The sequence below is a fragment of the Arvicola amphibius genome, chromosome 4 (assembly GCF_903992535.2).
Source record: "Arvicola amphibius chromosome 4, mArvAmp1.2, whole genome shotgun sequence".
In the NCBI taxonomy this organism is placed as follows: Eukaryota; Metazoa; Chordata; class Mammalia; order Rodentia; family Cricetidae; genus Arvicola; species Arvicola amphibius.
In genome coordinates, this window is record NC_052050.1 from 75,473,304 (window position 1) to 75,489,396 (window position 16,093).

Below are 16,093 nucleotides of genomic sequence, written 5' to 3' on the forward strand. Positions count from 1 at the left end.
TCCAAGGGACTCTGTTGCCTCCAGCCTCCAGAGGCACCTACACTCATGTACACAAACTGACCCCCCATCATAAATAAAATAATAATCAAAATAAGGCTGCACACGACTGTCCAATAACTTTACTTTTTCTGAAGCCATGCCAACATCATATGGAAATGCTGCTTATGTCATGCCTGTGAGCGTCTCTGAAGTGGCAGTTTTACATTCGAATCCTTTTAAAATGGAGAGTGTGATTCTTCCTCCAGAAATACCATTAGTCTAAAAAGTAATGACATCGTAGAAGTTTCTATTTTAAAAAATGGCAACAAATCCTCAGTAGTTACAACATTGCAAATTTAGGTAACTCTTCATTTGACAGCTTGGAAAACTGAAGCCTGGGATATTTTTAAATGTCCTCAAAGTCACAGGATGAATTAAGAGCATAGGTGAGCCTGGAACAAAGCCTCTGCCTTTTCCATTAGTCCTCAACACACACCAGAGTACAGTCCTGACGGGAGTCTACCCTGTCCTTCCTGCTGCTTTCTTCCAGTACAAATGGAGGGATTTGAGGTGTCTGATGGCAGTCTTAAATATTATTTACATAAAAATGGTCTGCATCAGTTAGGTCGTCATTAACTTTGTCCTTTAAAATATCCTTGACTGATAAGGAATGAGATAGTCTCAGATGTGCCTGATTGCTAGTTCCTATCTGGTTGAAAGATCCCAAATAAGTCATTAAAAATTATGGAGGACGTGTGAACCTCCAGGATGTAACAGAGCAGAACTGCTAGAGGCAGGGAATGCCTAACTGAGTTAAATCCACGCTGGAGACTCAAAGCAAAGTATACCCTCTCTGAAGAGGAGGACAGGAACAGGTATCTCCCATGCTATACAGAAAGAGAGGGAGACCTTCGGAAACCAGATCAACTTCTGTCTTTCCTATCTCCCGAGCTATGGATGTGCTAAAGCCGGTCCTTCCCACAGTGGATGAGGAAGATGCCTCTGATGACTTCCGGGGCTTCTATGCCACTCTGTGCTCACTAAGAGAGGAAAACATAGAGAAAGGTCCCGTGCTCTCTGGGGACTTGAACATAGCATGTCCACGAAGAAATGAGGCACAAGCAAAGGCAACTGTGGTCAACAGCTTGGCCTCTAAGTTCAGATAGTCCCTAATAGATTTCTAAGCCCATCATTTACGAGTTTGTCAGCACAGACACGTTAATCGTAGGCATGAACTCTGAGTCTACCCTATCCATGTTTATGTCAGGCATTATTGTATAGACAAGAGAAGTAGCAATAAACAAAATGTATAGTAAGTTCTTAACAGAATCTTAGTTCCTATTGGTTGCCTTCATGGAGTTTAGTCCCTAACATAAGAAGAGAGAGGTTAAAGGATGAATTAGGAGAGCAATAAAAGCAAATTTTAGAATGTAATAATACATGTGAGAAAAAATAAAAAGGGAGTCATATCTAATAAGAACTGTTTTTGATTGTGGTTAACAGAGTTCTCACGGGGGAAGTGACATTATTGTCTGGAGTCGGAATAGTGAGTGTCTAGCTATCCAGTGAATCTGCAGCAGAATTTCCCAGGGAGTTCAAAGAGTGAGCAGCAAGATCCTGAGGCTGGAATGACTTTTGTGTACTTGGGGAAGACAAACAAAAGAAGAGAAGGAAGGACAACATGCTGAAATAGTGCGAAGTGAGCAAGAGCAAGAGTGATAGCCAAGTATCTGAAGTATGGCAAGGGCCTGCTAAATTCCAAGTCAAAAAGTAGAAGAGTTTGGGCTCTAAGTGCCCACAGTTCTAAGCATTCCCAGAACAACACAGGTCAGCAGACACAGGTCAATCCAAACACGTCACAACTATCTTTGTTTGCATGTTACATTTTCTTCTAAGGTAGCTATACTTAATGCGGAGCTACTTCTGCTAAGTGCACATCTACCTCTCATCAAATGGCATCCCAAAGGATGGCTCTTCAGTGATGCATACTGTCTGCCGAGGCTCACAACAAGGCAAATGTCAAGATCCATATTGGCCCAGTGATGGTTTCGTAGACCAGGTTCAGGAGTCCCACATTTGACCATGTTTTATGAATTAATCCTCTTCTCTGAAGCTATCATTAGAGCTGCTTTCAGTATAAACAATTAGCTGGGCACACCTTAAAATTATTCTGCATAAGAGGGTGAAGGTAGCTCAGGCTCCCAGCATTCTGGTGAGAAAGAATTTAATTGTGCGATATGTTGTTTGTCAGATGTAAGTACATCTGAGGGAGAGAGAGTGGAGGGTGGGGAGTAAAAGAGAGGAGGGGACTCTTTCTTCCTTGTGTGTCTTTAAAGCCACACTTTTGCCTAGGAGTTTGGGCGTATATTTTAAGAATGTTATAATCACAGCAAATAATATATTGACTTAGAGAGACCATGAATGGCTGTTTAAAGTAAATAACAAAATTCTCCAAATTTTTTATGATTCACTTTAAAAACTTGCCCTTTCGTGTCATAACCTATGTCATCAGTTTGGAAAAGAAAAACACTTCATTGTTAGAAATTTGGGATAAATAACCGAATGACTTCATTTATCCCCCGTCCAAATGACGAAGCGAGGGAAGAATGTGTAGACGTGATAAATTGAGTTTGTTCGTGCAGCTCTCTCTGCGCAGGGCCCTTGTCTGGCGTTTCCAAGAGTGATGTAACATAGTCCCCCCTTGGTATCTTGCTAGGGAGTTGGCTCTAGCACCCTCCCCATCACACAAGAATGTTGAAATCTTTAAAATGGTATTATTTTGTATTAGCATATACACACACCTATATATGTCTCAGATAGTTTAAACAATCTCTACCTAAAATGCTGAATATTATAAGCAATATGTCATAAGCATATTTGGAGAACAATGACCAGAAGTATTTTATACATATTCAGCACAGATGCAGAGTTGCTCAAATATTTTCCAGCTGCAGGTAGTTGAAGCTACAGAAGCAGACTCCATAAATGTCAAGGGCTGACGGTATTTCGGAGGCTCCAAGCTTAAGCAACACCATCTTTAATCACATGCTTCAAGGTAGGATGCCATCTCTAACTCCACTGGTTTTCTGGACTTTTTTTGGCTCATAATTCATTTTCCTGATTCATTTTATTTATGGCAATAACCACAATTTCCAATTATTTACAACTTGTAATCTTTGCATATCTTCATTGTGACAGCTAATGGAGACTCATTCCTTATACATGCACTTTCTCTTCTTCCTGCACCATCTCATTCCTCATTGGTACACCTCCCTGTGGCTATAGTAGCCATGTGACTGGCCACTAGCCAATAGTAAGTGAGCAAGTTTAACAAGGACTATTTCTAAGCCAAGAATTTGAAGACATGTATCCTCCACTTTTCTTCTAGCTCCATGAATACAGGAGGGCTCTTCATAATTGGAAGGACATAAAATCAAGAGTTACCTAGCTCCCAGATCATTTCAAGGAAAAAAAAAAGTCTATTCTTCAAGGCAGGAACACCAATATGTACGCATTGTATGTGCCCCATTAGATTTTCTTTGCTCTATATGTGAGCCATTAGATATTATTTGGTCTATGTGTTACAGCAGCTTCCCTTGCTCTAAAATAACCCCCAACTGAAATATCAGTTTCATTACAGCAGAGACTCTGTCTTTTGTATTCAACAATATTGACTTACCACCGAGCCCCCTGATAAATACTGCTGAGCACTTGCACACATGAATGAGAGAATATATCTCGCATCTATATTCATATGTACTGTTGTCACAGGCCTGGCATTTATATACAGATGCAGAGTTATAGCCTATCAGAAGACTTTGCTGAGGGAAGAAGATGAATTTGTAAATTTATATGTTCCTTCAGTCTCCAGGTCTTATGGTTTCTACTAAGATGACAACTTTTGCCCAATTCTTGCTCCTCCTTCGCTGCTCTCATCTGCCAGTCCCAACAAGGAAAAGGGTGGCTAACGATTTAAATCTTAACCTTAAATTGTCTGGCTCCTGTCAGTTAAAAACCAGCCTGTGACATGGCTTTAACATGGTCCCTTAACATTAGCATCTTTTTAGTGTCAAGAGAGAGAAATGGGCTCATTTAGTCAGACTGAATTGCTCCCTGTGTCATGGGCTGCTTCTAGCCCCAATTTGCCCCCCTCTCCTTCCCCCTTCCCCCAATACCCACCACCACTAAATGAAGCCTGTATCCACTGTTGTATTGAAGCAAATATGCTACCTTAACCACAGCCGAGGGGTTCCAGAAAGAAAACATCCATTATTCAAAAAAGAAAAAAGAGAGAGAGAATTGTACCAGATTTTCTCAAGGCTTATGCCACACTGCTTAAGCTTTTCAGAAAGTGATTAATTTTTTGAGAACACTCAGGTCACAGTAATTGACATGACCTGTGTAATTAAGAAGTCTCTGTTTACACACCAGTAGCCCAGCCGCTCAGAGGCTGAGTCTGGGTGACAGAAAGTCTTTACGCATTAGGAGATCAACAACCTTTCTTATGTCCTCCTCAGCCACCTGCACAGGTCCCTGACTGCTCTTCTGTTGAGACACACACCGGTTTGGCTGTATGAAGAGGGGGCTGACCAGGGACATATACAAAAGAGCAAAAGAGAAGCCTAGGCAGGGGCAGCTGATGAGACTCATCTCATACACCGTGAAGGGTGACTCCATCAGCGCTTTCTGGAACTTAACATTTCAATATTACTGACATGCAAAGAGTGGATCAAATTTTGTCTTCACCAAAAAAGATACTTTCTCAGTCCTTCTCCTGGACAATAGGGACATGAAAAGCACATGAAACCACAGTCTCAATTTCTGTGCTATGAAAACAAAAGATGGAACTGTCTCTTGTTTGTAAGGAAGTTTCAATGTCAGGAGTGAGTGCATACACACTCCCCCAGCCCTCTCTCTTGGGTCCTAAGACTTGGCAACTTCAGTGTGATTTCTTAAGAGAGTCCAAGTTAACACTGGTAGAGAGAGTTACACTCCTTGTGGCAGGCATTTCCAAATTTTCCCACAAGTAGAGACTACTCAGGGGTATAGCTCACCTTCTAAAACACTGTTCTTTCCTTCCAGGGAAGTCCCCCAATTTGATGAATTTGGGGTTCGGGGTTTCAACTTCATGCATGAAGTCTCTTTGAAAAGTCTTTCAAACTACCCTGTGATTCAAGCATTTACTCCTGGGACGTCACTGTGCATTTTGAATGATAACAGAATTTCTTGTTGCCTCACCAAGTGCCTCCCAACAGACCCTAGAGGAGTTCTTTGTCATCCCAAAGCATCAGATAGTAACAGTATACAAGTCACAGGGTTGGACTTGAACCTTCACTAGGTAGAGGTGTAATTCTGAGTGAACTCCTTTACTACTCTAAGCTTACTTACTTCCTCATTGGTAAAATAGAAAGAAATCATATTTGCATGTTTTGAATAGGTATACTATGACAATCACTATTATTCATGCATAATTCCTCTCATGAGAGAAGCACACAGTAAATGTTAGCTTCACCACCACCATCAGCATCAGCATTACTAATGCCCATGGATGTATATAAAGGAAGACACATGGACATAGCAACTATACATAGGAATATGGAATTCACCGGACATAAACACCAGCATAACTAGTCATCTACATGGAACTGGATGAAGTTTGCTAGAGATAAACAACTGCAGAGAAGAAAAAGGAGAAGGCAGGTTGACAAGGAGAGAAGAAAACAGATGAGGGGGGGTAAGGAATGCAGTGTGTGGCTTGGGGGCTTAGGGTTTAATCAAGCACCTAGACAGTTAAACTGAACCTGGGTACCAGGTTTCAGGGAACTTCACCCCACAGCTCTCACTACTCAAAGTGTAGCTGATGGGAACCCAGTAAGCCGAGCCTGAGATCCGTAAAGGAGTTCATCATGGTTGACAAAGACACAGCTTCTTTTAACTCAGGGTTTGACTCTTGGTGGCCACGGTAGTTATTCCTTTTGTGAAAGTTCTATTTTAGAATCTATTTGGGTGACGAAAGGTAAAAAGGCAAGAGCACATCAATTTGAAGTGTTTTTGAAGGTCCATATGGACCCTTGGGTAAGAAGGCAATCATGAATAACCAAAGGATGTCGTTTCTATGGCACTAATATTGTCACCGCAAACTTGGTCAACAGTTATCAAGTGTAGGTCAGAATTAGTGGCTTTCTCTCAGGGGCCATCTTATCTACCATGGCGACTCTTCAGTTGTCATGCTAAGGAAAACTGACTGTTCTATTGCTCTTTCATGTGTAAAGAGACCTGTGATACAACTTGAGCATCCTACAATGCGTGTGTGTACACGCACAATTACACACACTCACACACACACACACACACACACACACAGATTATCAACCAGTCTAAAACATTTATTGTGCCCAAGTTGACAAGACCTAGACTAAACTAAGGGCTTAATTAAACTCATCACAAGAATTTTCCCTGAAAGTTTAAATCTATTATGTCCATACTACCACATAAGTAAATTGTGGCCTTTTCTCCTATGCTCAAAAAGAATGTACTGAGATGACTTCCTGTCTTGCCTGTATTTCTAAAAGCCACAATTCACTAGCAAGTTCTGTAAAACCATATATAAATGTTCTTTAAGGTCCTCAGTGTCACCAAAGTTCATCCCAATTCTACTGCCCTGAGGGATATAGTGTAGTTGATGCTGGCAAAGTCAGGAAGCTTGGTTATTGCACATAAAATGGTTCATGCCTGTGTGTCTTTGTTCTTAACCCAAGCTTGGCCCAAAGAGATATAGAGCTCATCTGAAAAACCACAGCAAGCTATTAGATCGCACGTGCTAAAAACCCACTCACACACACTGCAAGACACTTTGAAAAAAGAGTAGCATCCAAATTTGAAGGCAGGACCTTGCCAGGAAACAGTTCTTAAGAAATTAAGACTTTATTGGATTCTCCCAATTCCTCTCTATTAAGACAAAAGGGGGTAAGGCTAAAATGATGTTATATACATTCTCTAAGATCGCCAGAGACAATATCATCCTTCCTATGGATTTGTTCTTTAACAAGACTAATAAGGCTTACTTCTTTTTTTAAAAAAAAATCATTTTGAAGACTCTATGATATTGACATCCACAGTCAATGCTCAAATCTCTTTCCTTATTTCTCCTTAGAGAATGTGCAGCCAAAATTTATCAAGCACCTCTCGGAGCTCAGACACTGAAAGCTGCACTTTGAGCTGACTAAACAGGCGTAGGAGCGAACTTTCAACACCAAGCTGTCTCTCTGACAGGTTGTGCAAGCATGCTTCAACGTTGACACGGCAAATAACTTACCCATAAAATGAGCTGGAGAGCGAGGCAAGGAAGGGGCTCAACTTTACTGCCTGAGATGCGCTCCATGGTTCTACACCACCTGGGAGCTTATTAGAAACATAGAATCCCAGCCCCCGCCCCCATCTCAATCAGTACTGTAACAAGGTCCTAAGGGATTCTCAGCATGTGAGTCTGCAGGCGTATTATGTCTAGAATTCCTAAGACACCTGCGTTTGAGAAGTCAACCCATTCTTTTTTTTTTAGGTTTTCAGCCCTTCTAACGTATGTATGATCCTATCATGTTCGTACGTTTTAGGTGGTGGCCGACCTGGAAGATCTTCGGTAATACATACATGTGGGGTACAGGGGCATCCCTGAAGCCGGACAGAGGGTACAAACATGTTCTGCTTCTTAAGGGCCCCACTTCCAATCGGCGGTTGGTGCTAACAGCTGCTGAGATTATGAGAGAGGACAACAGACGGCAAAAATGAACTTCCTGGTTTGGCTCCTTACTCGCTATCCAGTGAAGTTCTCCTTAGAATAATTTTAGAGACTAAAGCCCATCGTTTCTGTGTAATTGACTTAATCTCTGGCTGTCTCGTCACGTGAGCCCATACAGGAAGCCAAAATGAGGCTCTGAGGACACAGCTGCCCTCATCAGCGGGCGCAGGTGGCGCAGCCCCAATTCTCGTCTAACAAAAACAACTCTTAGATTGCAGATGCCTGGGGACCAGTGGCCTCACCTGCTCTTCACCTCTAGAGAAACAATTATACTCTATGTCTCTTGCCAAAAATGTGTTCCCATCATCTCTTCACATTCAAACCGTTATTAAGATTTAAGAAAAAGCAAGAGGGGACCCACCTGGAATCTCCGCATGTCACGTGGGTTTCCTGCATTCTTTAGGCAATTTTGGTTGCATTTAAGGAAAAACTTCAGGAAGAATCTGTGGAGAAACAAATGAGCATGGTTAGCATTTCTATCCTAACAAGGGAGTCTCAGTCAGAAATCACTTCCGGGTTACACGTTTTCTTTTCTCACTGTGTCTCCTGCAATATTCAGAGTAGCTTTAGAATCAGTATTACGCTCAAGGCCTGGGGTCATCATATCACATCCAAGGTGGACTTTCTTTCTGAAGGGAACACTCTTGGTACTGCCAACAGATCTCACAAAAGAAGTAAACCTCGGGGGAGTATTTTTATTCAGAGAGCAAATCATCATGGAAATTCAATGTAAGTTCCACATAGATCTAATTGAGAGTTGCCTTGGTCCCCAAGCTTAACCTGTCATTTCAGTGTTGTGAATTCACACTTGATGAATGGCAATGTGTATACTAGATAAATACAAAGAGATGGTAAATACTTTAAATCTTAGCATCTCCAAATAAAATGTTTAAATTAGCAGCCCTAGGTAGAGTGGTGGGGTTCACACAATGATTAAACTCTTGCAAACTTCTCCAGTACCCCCAGACCATTTCTTCTTTTTAGACACTTGCCTTAAACAAAAGCCATTTGAGACCGAGCTTGGGCTTTCCTGCCTCTCAGCCCACCTTAGCTTCTGAATAAATTCTATAGTGAGGTCCACGGGTTTTATGTGTAAAGGTGACCACAGTCTCCAAATGGCTAGAGAAACCCCAGTGATGTTGGTGAATCTATTTTAACTTTCAAATTTGTCTGACGTGTGTGATATGGGACATGGCCACACTAAGTAACAACTGCAGGCAGTTATTGGAGTTCATCACGGAAAGGCAGCAGGCATGGAGAATTCTGTACTAGGGTACCCATGCTGGTTACCCTCAGTTCAACCCCTCCTTCTGTTTTCTATTTGGGAGAAATAGAAGATGTCTATGTCCACCTATTTGCTACATCCTTTTGACTTTGGGGCCTAGATAGCTGTATTGATGAAGCATACTAAAATACTAAAATACAGGTCAATCAATGAAATTCTAGAAACGCTCTTTTCTTCACCTTTTGGCCTACTTTTGAGCTACACTGGAATAAAACTGTCAACCCAATAGAAATAACTCATGCAAAACTAGCATTCCAGGATGCCCCCACTGAAATTAGTTCTGAGTATGATGTCTGTCAACAGGGTAGCCCCTTGATCCTCTACCATAAAGGCACTACATGAAGACACACTGCACACAAACAGCTTCTGCAGACAAATTCCAAAACAATATCTCTTCTCCCTGGCCTTTTGGAGTCGTCCAGGGTGGGAATAAATGGGAGCATTGAAGAGCAATAACGACTTTTTCAAACAAAATGATAAGATTTTACAATGCACGAGTCTTCATAAATGAAGTCATTTACCATTACACAACCCTCAAAGCCCATCAGTGAGGAGGCCTCTGATAATGGTTCACCCCTGCATCGAGGTCCTCTCCACAGAGGCCAAAGCTTATTGACCTTCTGTCTGGGATGAATGACTCACAAAACACTGCTGAAGTCCAGCTGTGTATAACGAAATCCACCCTGGGCCTCCCCCAGGCCCAGAACAGCTCCGCTGCTGTACATGTTTGCTGTCCAGCCACTCAGTCCTCCTTCAACAGGGCGTTTTCCTTGCCCTGTCCCTCTGAGCCTCAGAAGGTAAGACTCAACCGGTACGTGTGGCTTTCACACATGATCAGATGTATAAAAGTAGTGGTCACGAGTCCCTCATATTGCTGGGGCTGGGTTCTGTACTTGGAAGAGGATATATGCAAACCATCCCAGGATCCGGAGAGGGTGGCTGCCAGTGTTGTGGTGCTGTAAAGTGTAAAAGCCACCACCTTTAAAAAAAATACCCAGTATGGGATTAACACCCAAACCTTAGCCACATACTACCCATGTGCCTTTGGATGAGAGGCCGGACCTCAACTTTTCTCATCCATAAAATGGGCTTGATGAGACCACGGGCCTTACGAAGTAGTTGTGCAATCCTTATGCAGGTCAGGAGGATGGAGGTGGCAGTAGTAGATGTCTCAGAATCCGAGACATCCAACTGCTTGTCCAAAAGTGAGTAAACATGGACCTAAAATTCAACTTTTGATCGAGTGGTCCAAGAGGCAGGGCTCTGGACCAGCACACTAAGTCAGTGTTCAGCCTGATGGGAGTGAGGTGAAGATGTGAATATTCATTGTCCCATGGGTGGAAAATCAATCGTGCTGTGTGAGAACAATGGTTTTACTAGGGGAAACCACAGGGTCATTATCCCCCCAACCAAGGCAACACCAAGCTAGGGAGGGTTATCACCGCCACTCTCCCCGCAGTGCCCCCCCCCCTGCCTGTCTCCCCATGGTTGATAATACTTGCTGCCTGTACGTGTTTAAGCCATTTGAGCCCAGGCCTGACAGCCAGCTTCAGGTTGTGTTAGAAGAAGCTGTCAGCACACCCTCTGGCATCCTCAAGTCAGACAACTGCTAGCCACCGTCAGGGGTTCCATCTGGTGCCAAAATGGGTTTGAAAGACAGGCAAACAGGACACTGGCTTGGCCAGAGAGAGAGAGAACTGAGGGAGCCAGGGATCTTCTGCCCCAAAGATGAGGAGCGCCGGGGCACCTGTCAGCAGCTCGTCATTAGCACAAAACCCACACCAGGCACACACCAGATCGCCTTTAAAACTATGCTGGGCACACACCAGATCACCTTTAAATCTATGCCGGGCACACAGCAGATCACTGTTACCCTAAGCCGCCCTGCCACTTGGCCTGCTGGCAGAGTCCCATGCCCACCCCCTCGGCAGCAGCTCACTTGCTGAAATTGAAGTCTTGACCATCTGTCACGGGTAAGACAGCCGTCAACTGGTGCCTAGGGCCTCACACAAGCCCTTATGTGGCAAAGACACCGTGTAGGGCCAGTTCTTCGGGGGGGAAAGCCACCTACTCTAGAGCCTCAGGAATTCTCTTCAAAGTTTTCCCCTCAGTACAATCCAAGTACCTGACCCTTTTGGATCACACTTCCTTAAAGGAACTCCGAGGAGTAAAGAGAAGTTAAAAATACACTCAGTGAGACTTGACTCAGACGTGAGACACACAAACTTGGGCAGGTGTGTGTGTGTGGGGGGGGTTATTCAAGTAAACATATAAGGTGACTGTGAACTTGGGGACTCGTGTGCGTGTGCGTGTGCGTGTGTGTGTGTGTGTGTGTGTGTGTAGTATCTGCTGCCCCACACGGAAGATCTCTGACTCCGAGGGGCTTTTAACAAAGTGGAGGCTATTGTAACACAAAACCATATGTTTGTCTAAGGAACTGCCACATTCTGTGTGTTTGATAAAATGTCAGTGGAAAGAGCATGACTGCCCTACCCCAACTGTGGGAACCTGACCCACAGCAGGACAAAGCCGCTATTGACCCTGCAGAGTTCCGAGGAGTTCCATAAAGTCTGGGATCAAACTCTCTTTTTAACTCGGCTCTTTTTCTGGAGGGGTGGCATGGCCAGGTAGCGAGAAACCCAGCACCTTTCAGCTAACTTCCGCAGGAGGAACGTCATGACTATTTAATACATCTCTCACTGCGTTATTATCCAAAGCATTTAAGTTCCCAGGGTCTCTCTGGATCCCCAGTGAAGTCCTTTAAGGTAGGCAGTAGGCATGCCAGGAAGGGGCTAACTCACCTGGAACACAACACACAAAGACACACAAAAAAAATAAGGGACGCAGTTATAGTTCAAAACTAGTATCCATAGGGATAGTCGTGATATCCATTTTCCGTGAATTATAGGGTGTGTGTGTGTGTGTATGTGTGTGTGTGTGTGTGTATGTATGTGGTTTATACACACATGTGTATGCAGGTGCCCATATCCATATATGTACCCAGAGTGTGTTCAGTCCTACCACACACTCCACCTTCCCTTGAAATGGGGTCTCTTATTGAACCTGGAACTTGCTATTTTTCCACTAGGTTGGTGGCCAGCAAGCCCCAGAGAGCCTCCTGGCTGCTCCCTGCATAGTGCTGGGATTTCAGTTACAGAGACAGCAATGCCTAAGCTTTCAAGTGGATCCAGAAGATCCGAACTCATGTCTTGGTCTTCAAGTATGTACAGCATCAATTGCTCCTGTTCACTGAGCCATCTCTACAGTCCAAATCACAGGAGAACTTTGAAAGTGACTTTAACAACCCTTTAGTCTAACCTCCTCACTTCATGAGTGAGAAAACTGAAGATCAGGATGCAGTTCCCAGTTCCCAGTTGTTAAGAGACCAGAGTTGTTTGCCGGGGGTCAGCCCTGTGATCTTTCCAGTGTGTTCCAGCTCCTCACACACCAATCCAGCAAGAGGTCAGCACTCAAGTACGTGAACTTTTTATTCTACCACTTCAATTAAGGAAAGTGACAGTCATAAAACCAGAAGTGACATCCTATTAAAAGTTGTGTTTGGGTTCATCAATCAGGCTGATGTAGGACATTAGTCCATTATTGAAGTAACTGAAACGGGGCACACATGTGGTAGATACATTAGCTGATTTGGTAATATACTGTATAGTATTTCCCCCAAGCAAGAGAGCTTCAGTCTGCCTTGAATCCTTATAACTAGCATAGTACTGGTGACCAAAAGCACTGGGTTGCCAAAAGAAAATCAATTAACCTCCATAATGAGGCTCCTACCTGAGAGTATGAAAAAGGAAACAAAAGCAAACCCTTGTCTCCAGACACATAATGGAAGCCATGGGATGTAAAACTAGAGGCGTTTAGTATACACTGGTTTGCTAAATAGAATCTGGAGCCTGCCTGTGAATACAAATTAGCGCTTTCCACGTTAAAGACAGTAGCGGAGTACACTGGACAAGCCAATTTTGTTGAAATTGAGATAAACATAGGTTGAATCCAATAATACCATGACCCTGAGTAGTGTCAACCAAACATGGGAAGAGTAAGATTTTTCCTCCCATACAACTGGGTAGCTTTCATCATGCATGTAGCTTTATTGCTTAGCTAAACATGTGATCTTCACCAAATGGATGTAATCTGTCCGTACCTCAGTTTCCTCATTTGCAAAATGGAGAAGCCATTAGAACGTGTTTTAGAAAATCAGTAAGCACTTGAAGGGTGTTGAAGCCTAGAGCAGAGGAAGCAATAATACTCACTGTTTCGGCTATCTGTAGCATCAGGATACTGCCTAGACCAAGACGGTTTCAGATAGGAAAAATACTCTTTTCCTGGCATAGTGCAGGCTCTGGAAATCAGTGAAGCCCTGCATACCCAGTAAGCAGTACAGGCTTCATCAAATGAAGAGCAGAAAGAAAACAACCATGAAAGAGATAATTGCCAAGGAAAGGCAAGAGTACAGTGGCTTTGCCAAAGCAGAGCAAGGCAGGGGCTAAAATTACGGAGGACTTAGGCTAGTCAGAATTGAAGGGCACACTTATTAAACTGCCTTCCATGGGACTGCCCACACGCCGGTAATTGTTATGCGAAGCAAGTGCCCTGGCTCTGGGCTGAACAGGTTGAATTTTTACCTCTCCCAACCCAAAGACTGAAAAATCACGTTTGTCTGCTTGCAGCTGTGTTCATCACGTCCAGACTGGAAAAGAAAAGTGTCAAGGCACCAACTGAAGGAAGACATAAAACCCCAGCTCCTCTCCTCAGACTCTCTGGAAGGTCCCCCTGACTTATGCCCACAGATGGTGAGGCGGCAGACGGTCCTTCCCAATGGTATTCAGTACGCAGGGACGCACTCTTGGCCTGACACAGAAAACAGCTGTGTAGAAACAAATGTGGGGACCCTTCTGGGTGAAGTTTAAGCTGCTTCCACACACTATCTGGAGGGAGGACAGGGAACAGCCTGGCAATTAAAAAGACTTCTTGGGAGTCATCCACTATACGGTCACCTTTGCGGTCAGGCTTCCAGACCCAAAATTACCAAGGAAAAATTTTCCGGGAATACTAGGATTCTCCCAAATGGAAAGTATTTAACTGTATTGCACCTGCCCCTTCCCAAGACCACCTAAGCTGCCAGAAGCTGGGAATTGCCCTCTTGAAAACTCAGTGGCGGTCCATGGACAGGTAAGCCAGAGTCTGGCACCACCACCATAGGAAGCAGCTGCCTTGAAAACAGGGCAAGCCAAAAACAGAAAGAGAAAACTCTATTCTCAATGTCAAAGCAAAGGGCCTGGCTTCTAATTCACAGACTAGGCTGTAGGGTACAGTTCATCCATGTGAAAACACGATACCCAGAAGTCAGCCAAGATCCCGGAGAGGCCACAAGGGCAATCTGGGGAGGCTGAGCTGAACAAGAGCTGACCTCTTCTCCTTTTCTGGAAGGAAAAGCAACACCAACTGATGCCCTGTCTGACTTACAGCTCACAGTCCTGCCTGGGACATGAAGAGGGCAGAGAAGAAGGGAGCTGCACACACATGAAACCGTGCGGTCTTTTTTGGCTCCCCATAGTGGAAGAGAATCTGAAATTAAGCCATGACGCTATCCTGGAGCTCCCAGAGGGAGAGCACATGGCGGCCCCTATTATTGGCCACTGACTTCAAGAAGTTTACCTTCCCTGGCAGAGGTCTCCTGGATCTTGGGCATTTCTGGAAAGTGTGCACAGCCTAGACAGATAAACACGCTCGTCTGGAATAGGATTCATTACCTCAGAGCTCAGCGTTTGGCTTTGGTGGGAGAACATAATTAGTGGCAAGAACTTACCGGGGGTGCTAGAATATCATAGCAGCGGATTAAAGAATGTAAAAATAGTTTGAAGGGAAGGACTGACTGCAAAAAGGGTCCTTAGCCTAGGAGTCAAATCTGACAGCAGATAGGGTCAGGACAGCCAGAGGGTGGAGAAATAAAAAGAACCAAGGACCATGGAGGAAAGAGTGTCTCATAATTCCTCAGAAGAGATACTGAGAAGGGCGTGGGGCACCGTGACTTAACACTGACTTCTGCTGACCCAGTCCAACTGATTCTCCTGCCACTGTTCACTGACCAGTAATTGAGAGAGGATGATAGAATCCCAAGTCTGAAAGCCTCTGGTGACAGGAAAGGAGAATAACTCCAGTGAAGCCCTGTGACAGAACTCCCAAGCACCAAGGCTTTCCTGACAGAGTGTATAAAGGTTCGAGTTGACATGAAGGAAGTCTGGAATCAGTGTATATGGTCCGTTATGCAGAAGGAGTATCCCAGATAACAGAACAAGTGTTTGTCTGACCCTTCTTGGGACTGACTGGGAGACAGAGTAGGTAACATTGATTTTAATCTATTTCTGTCAGGTGGAGCATAGTCTACAGATAGTCAGTGGGCATAGGACACCTGCGGACTTTGGGTAGCTCTCGGTAGTTTTGGGCCTTGTAGTTCTATGTTACCATTGTAAAATACCATTGTAAAATACCATTGTAAAATTTTACCCAGGATGGAAAATATGTAAGTATTGCTTCCTTATTGCCTCACACACCCTCAAGAATCAGGCATACATGAGCGCCTCAATACTCCACTTACCAAGTTTTGTGGAAAACACAAGCACAATACTGTTGTAGAATATTATTTTAAGAAGTGTTGCTTTTGTTTATGCTGCATTTGTTTAACTCTATGAAGCTGTGGTTCTTTGCCTGTCTCAAACGCCTGATGATCTAATACAGGGCTGAACGGCCAATAGCAAGGCAGGAGAAAGGATAGGTAGGGCTGGCAGGCAGGGAGAGAATAAATAGAAGGAAAAATCTGGGAAGAAAGAGATCTAGGAGAAAGAACAAGGAGAGAAGGACTCCAGGAGCCAGCCAGCCAGCCATGGAACAAGAGGGAAAGAAAAGATATACAGAAATAGGGAAAGGTAAAAACCCAGAGGCAAAAGATAGATGAAATAATTTAAGAAAAGCTGGCTAGAAACAAGCCAATCTAAGGCTGGGATTTTGTAAGAAATAAT

At 43.8% G+C, this 16,093-nt stretch overlaps 1 protein-coding gene across 12 annotated transcripts in view; it reads right to left on the minus strand.

Annotated features, from left to right (window-relative positions):
• Positions 1-16,093, minus strand: part of Ebf1 (EBF transcription factor 1) — a 389,291-nt gene that overhangs the window by 127,424 nt on the left and 245,774 nt on the right. For all 12 annotated transcript variants that reach the window (XM_038326659.1, XM_038326664.1, XM_038326662.1 and 9 more), the window contains one exon: positions 8,136-8,217. In XM_038326659.1, coding sequence (XP_038182587.1) covers positions 8,136-8,217 — 82 coding nt within the window. The remainder of the gene's footprint in view (positions 1-8,135; positions 8,218-16,093) is intronic.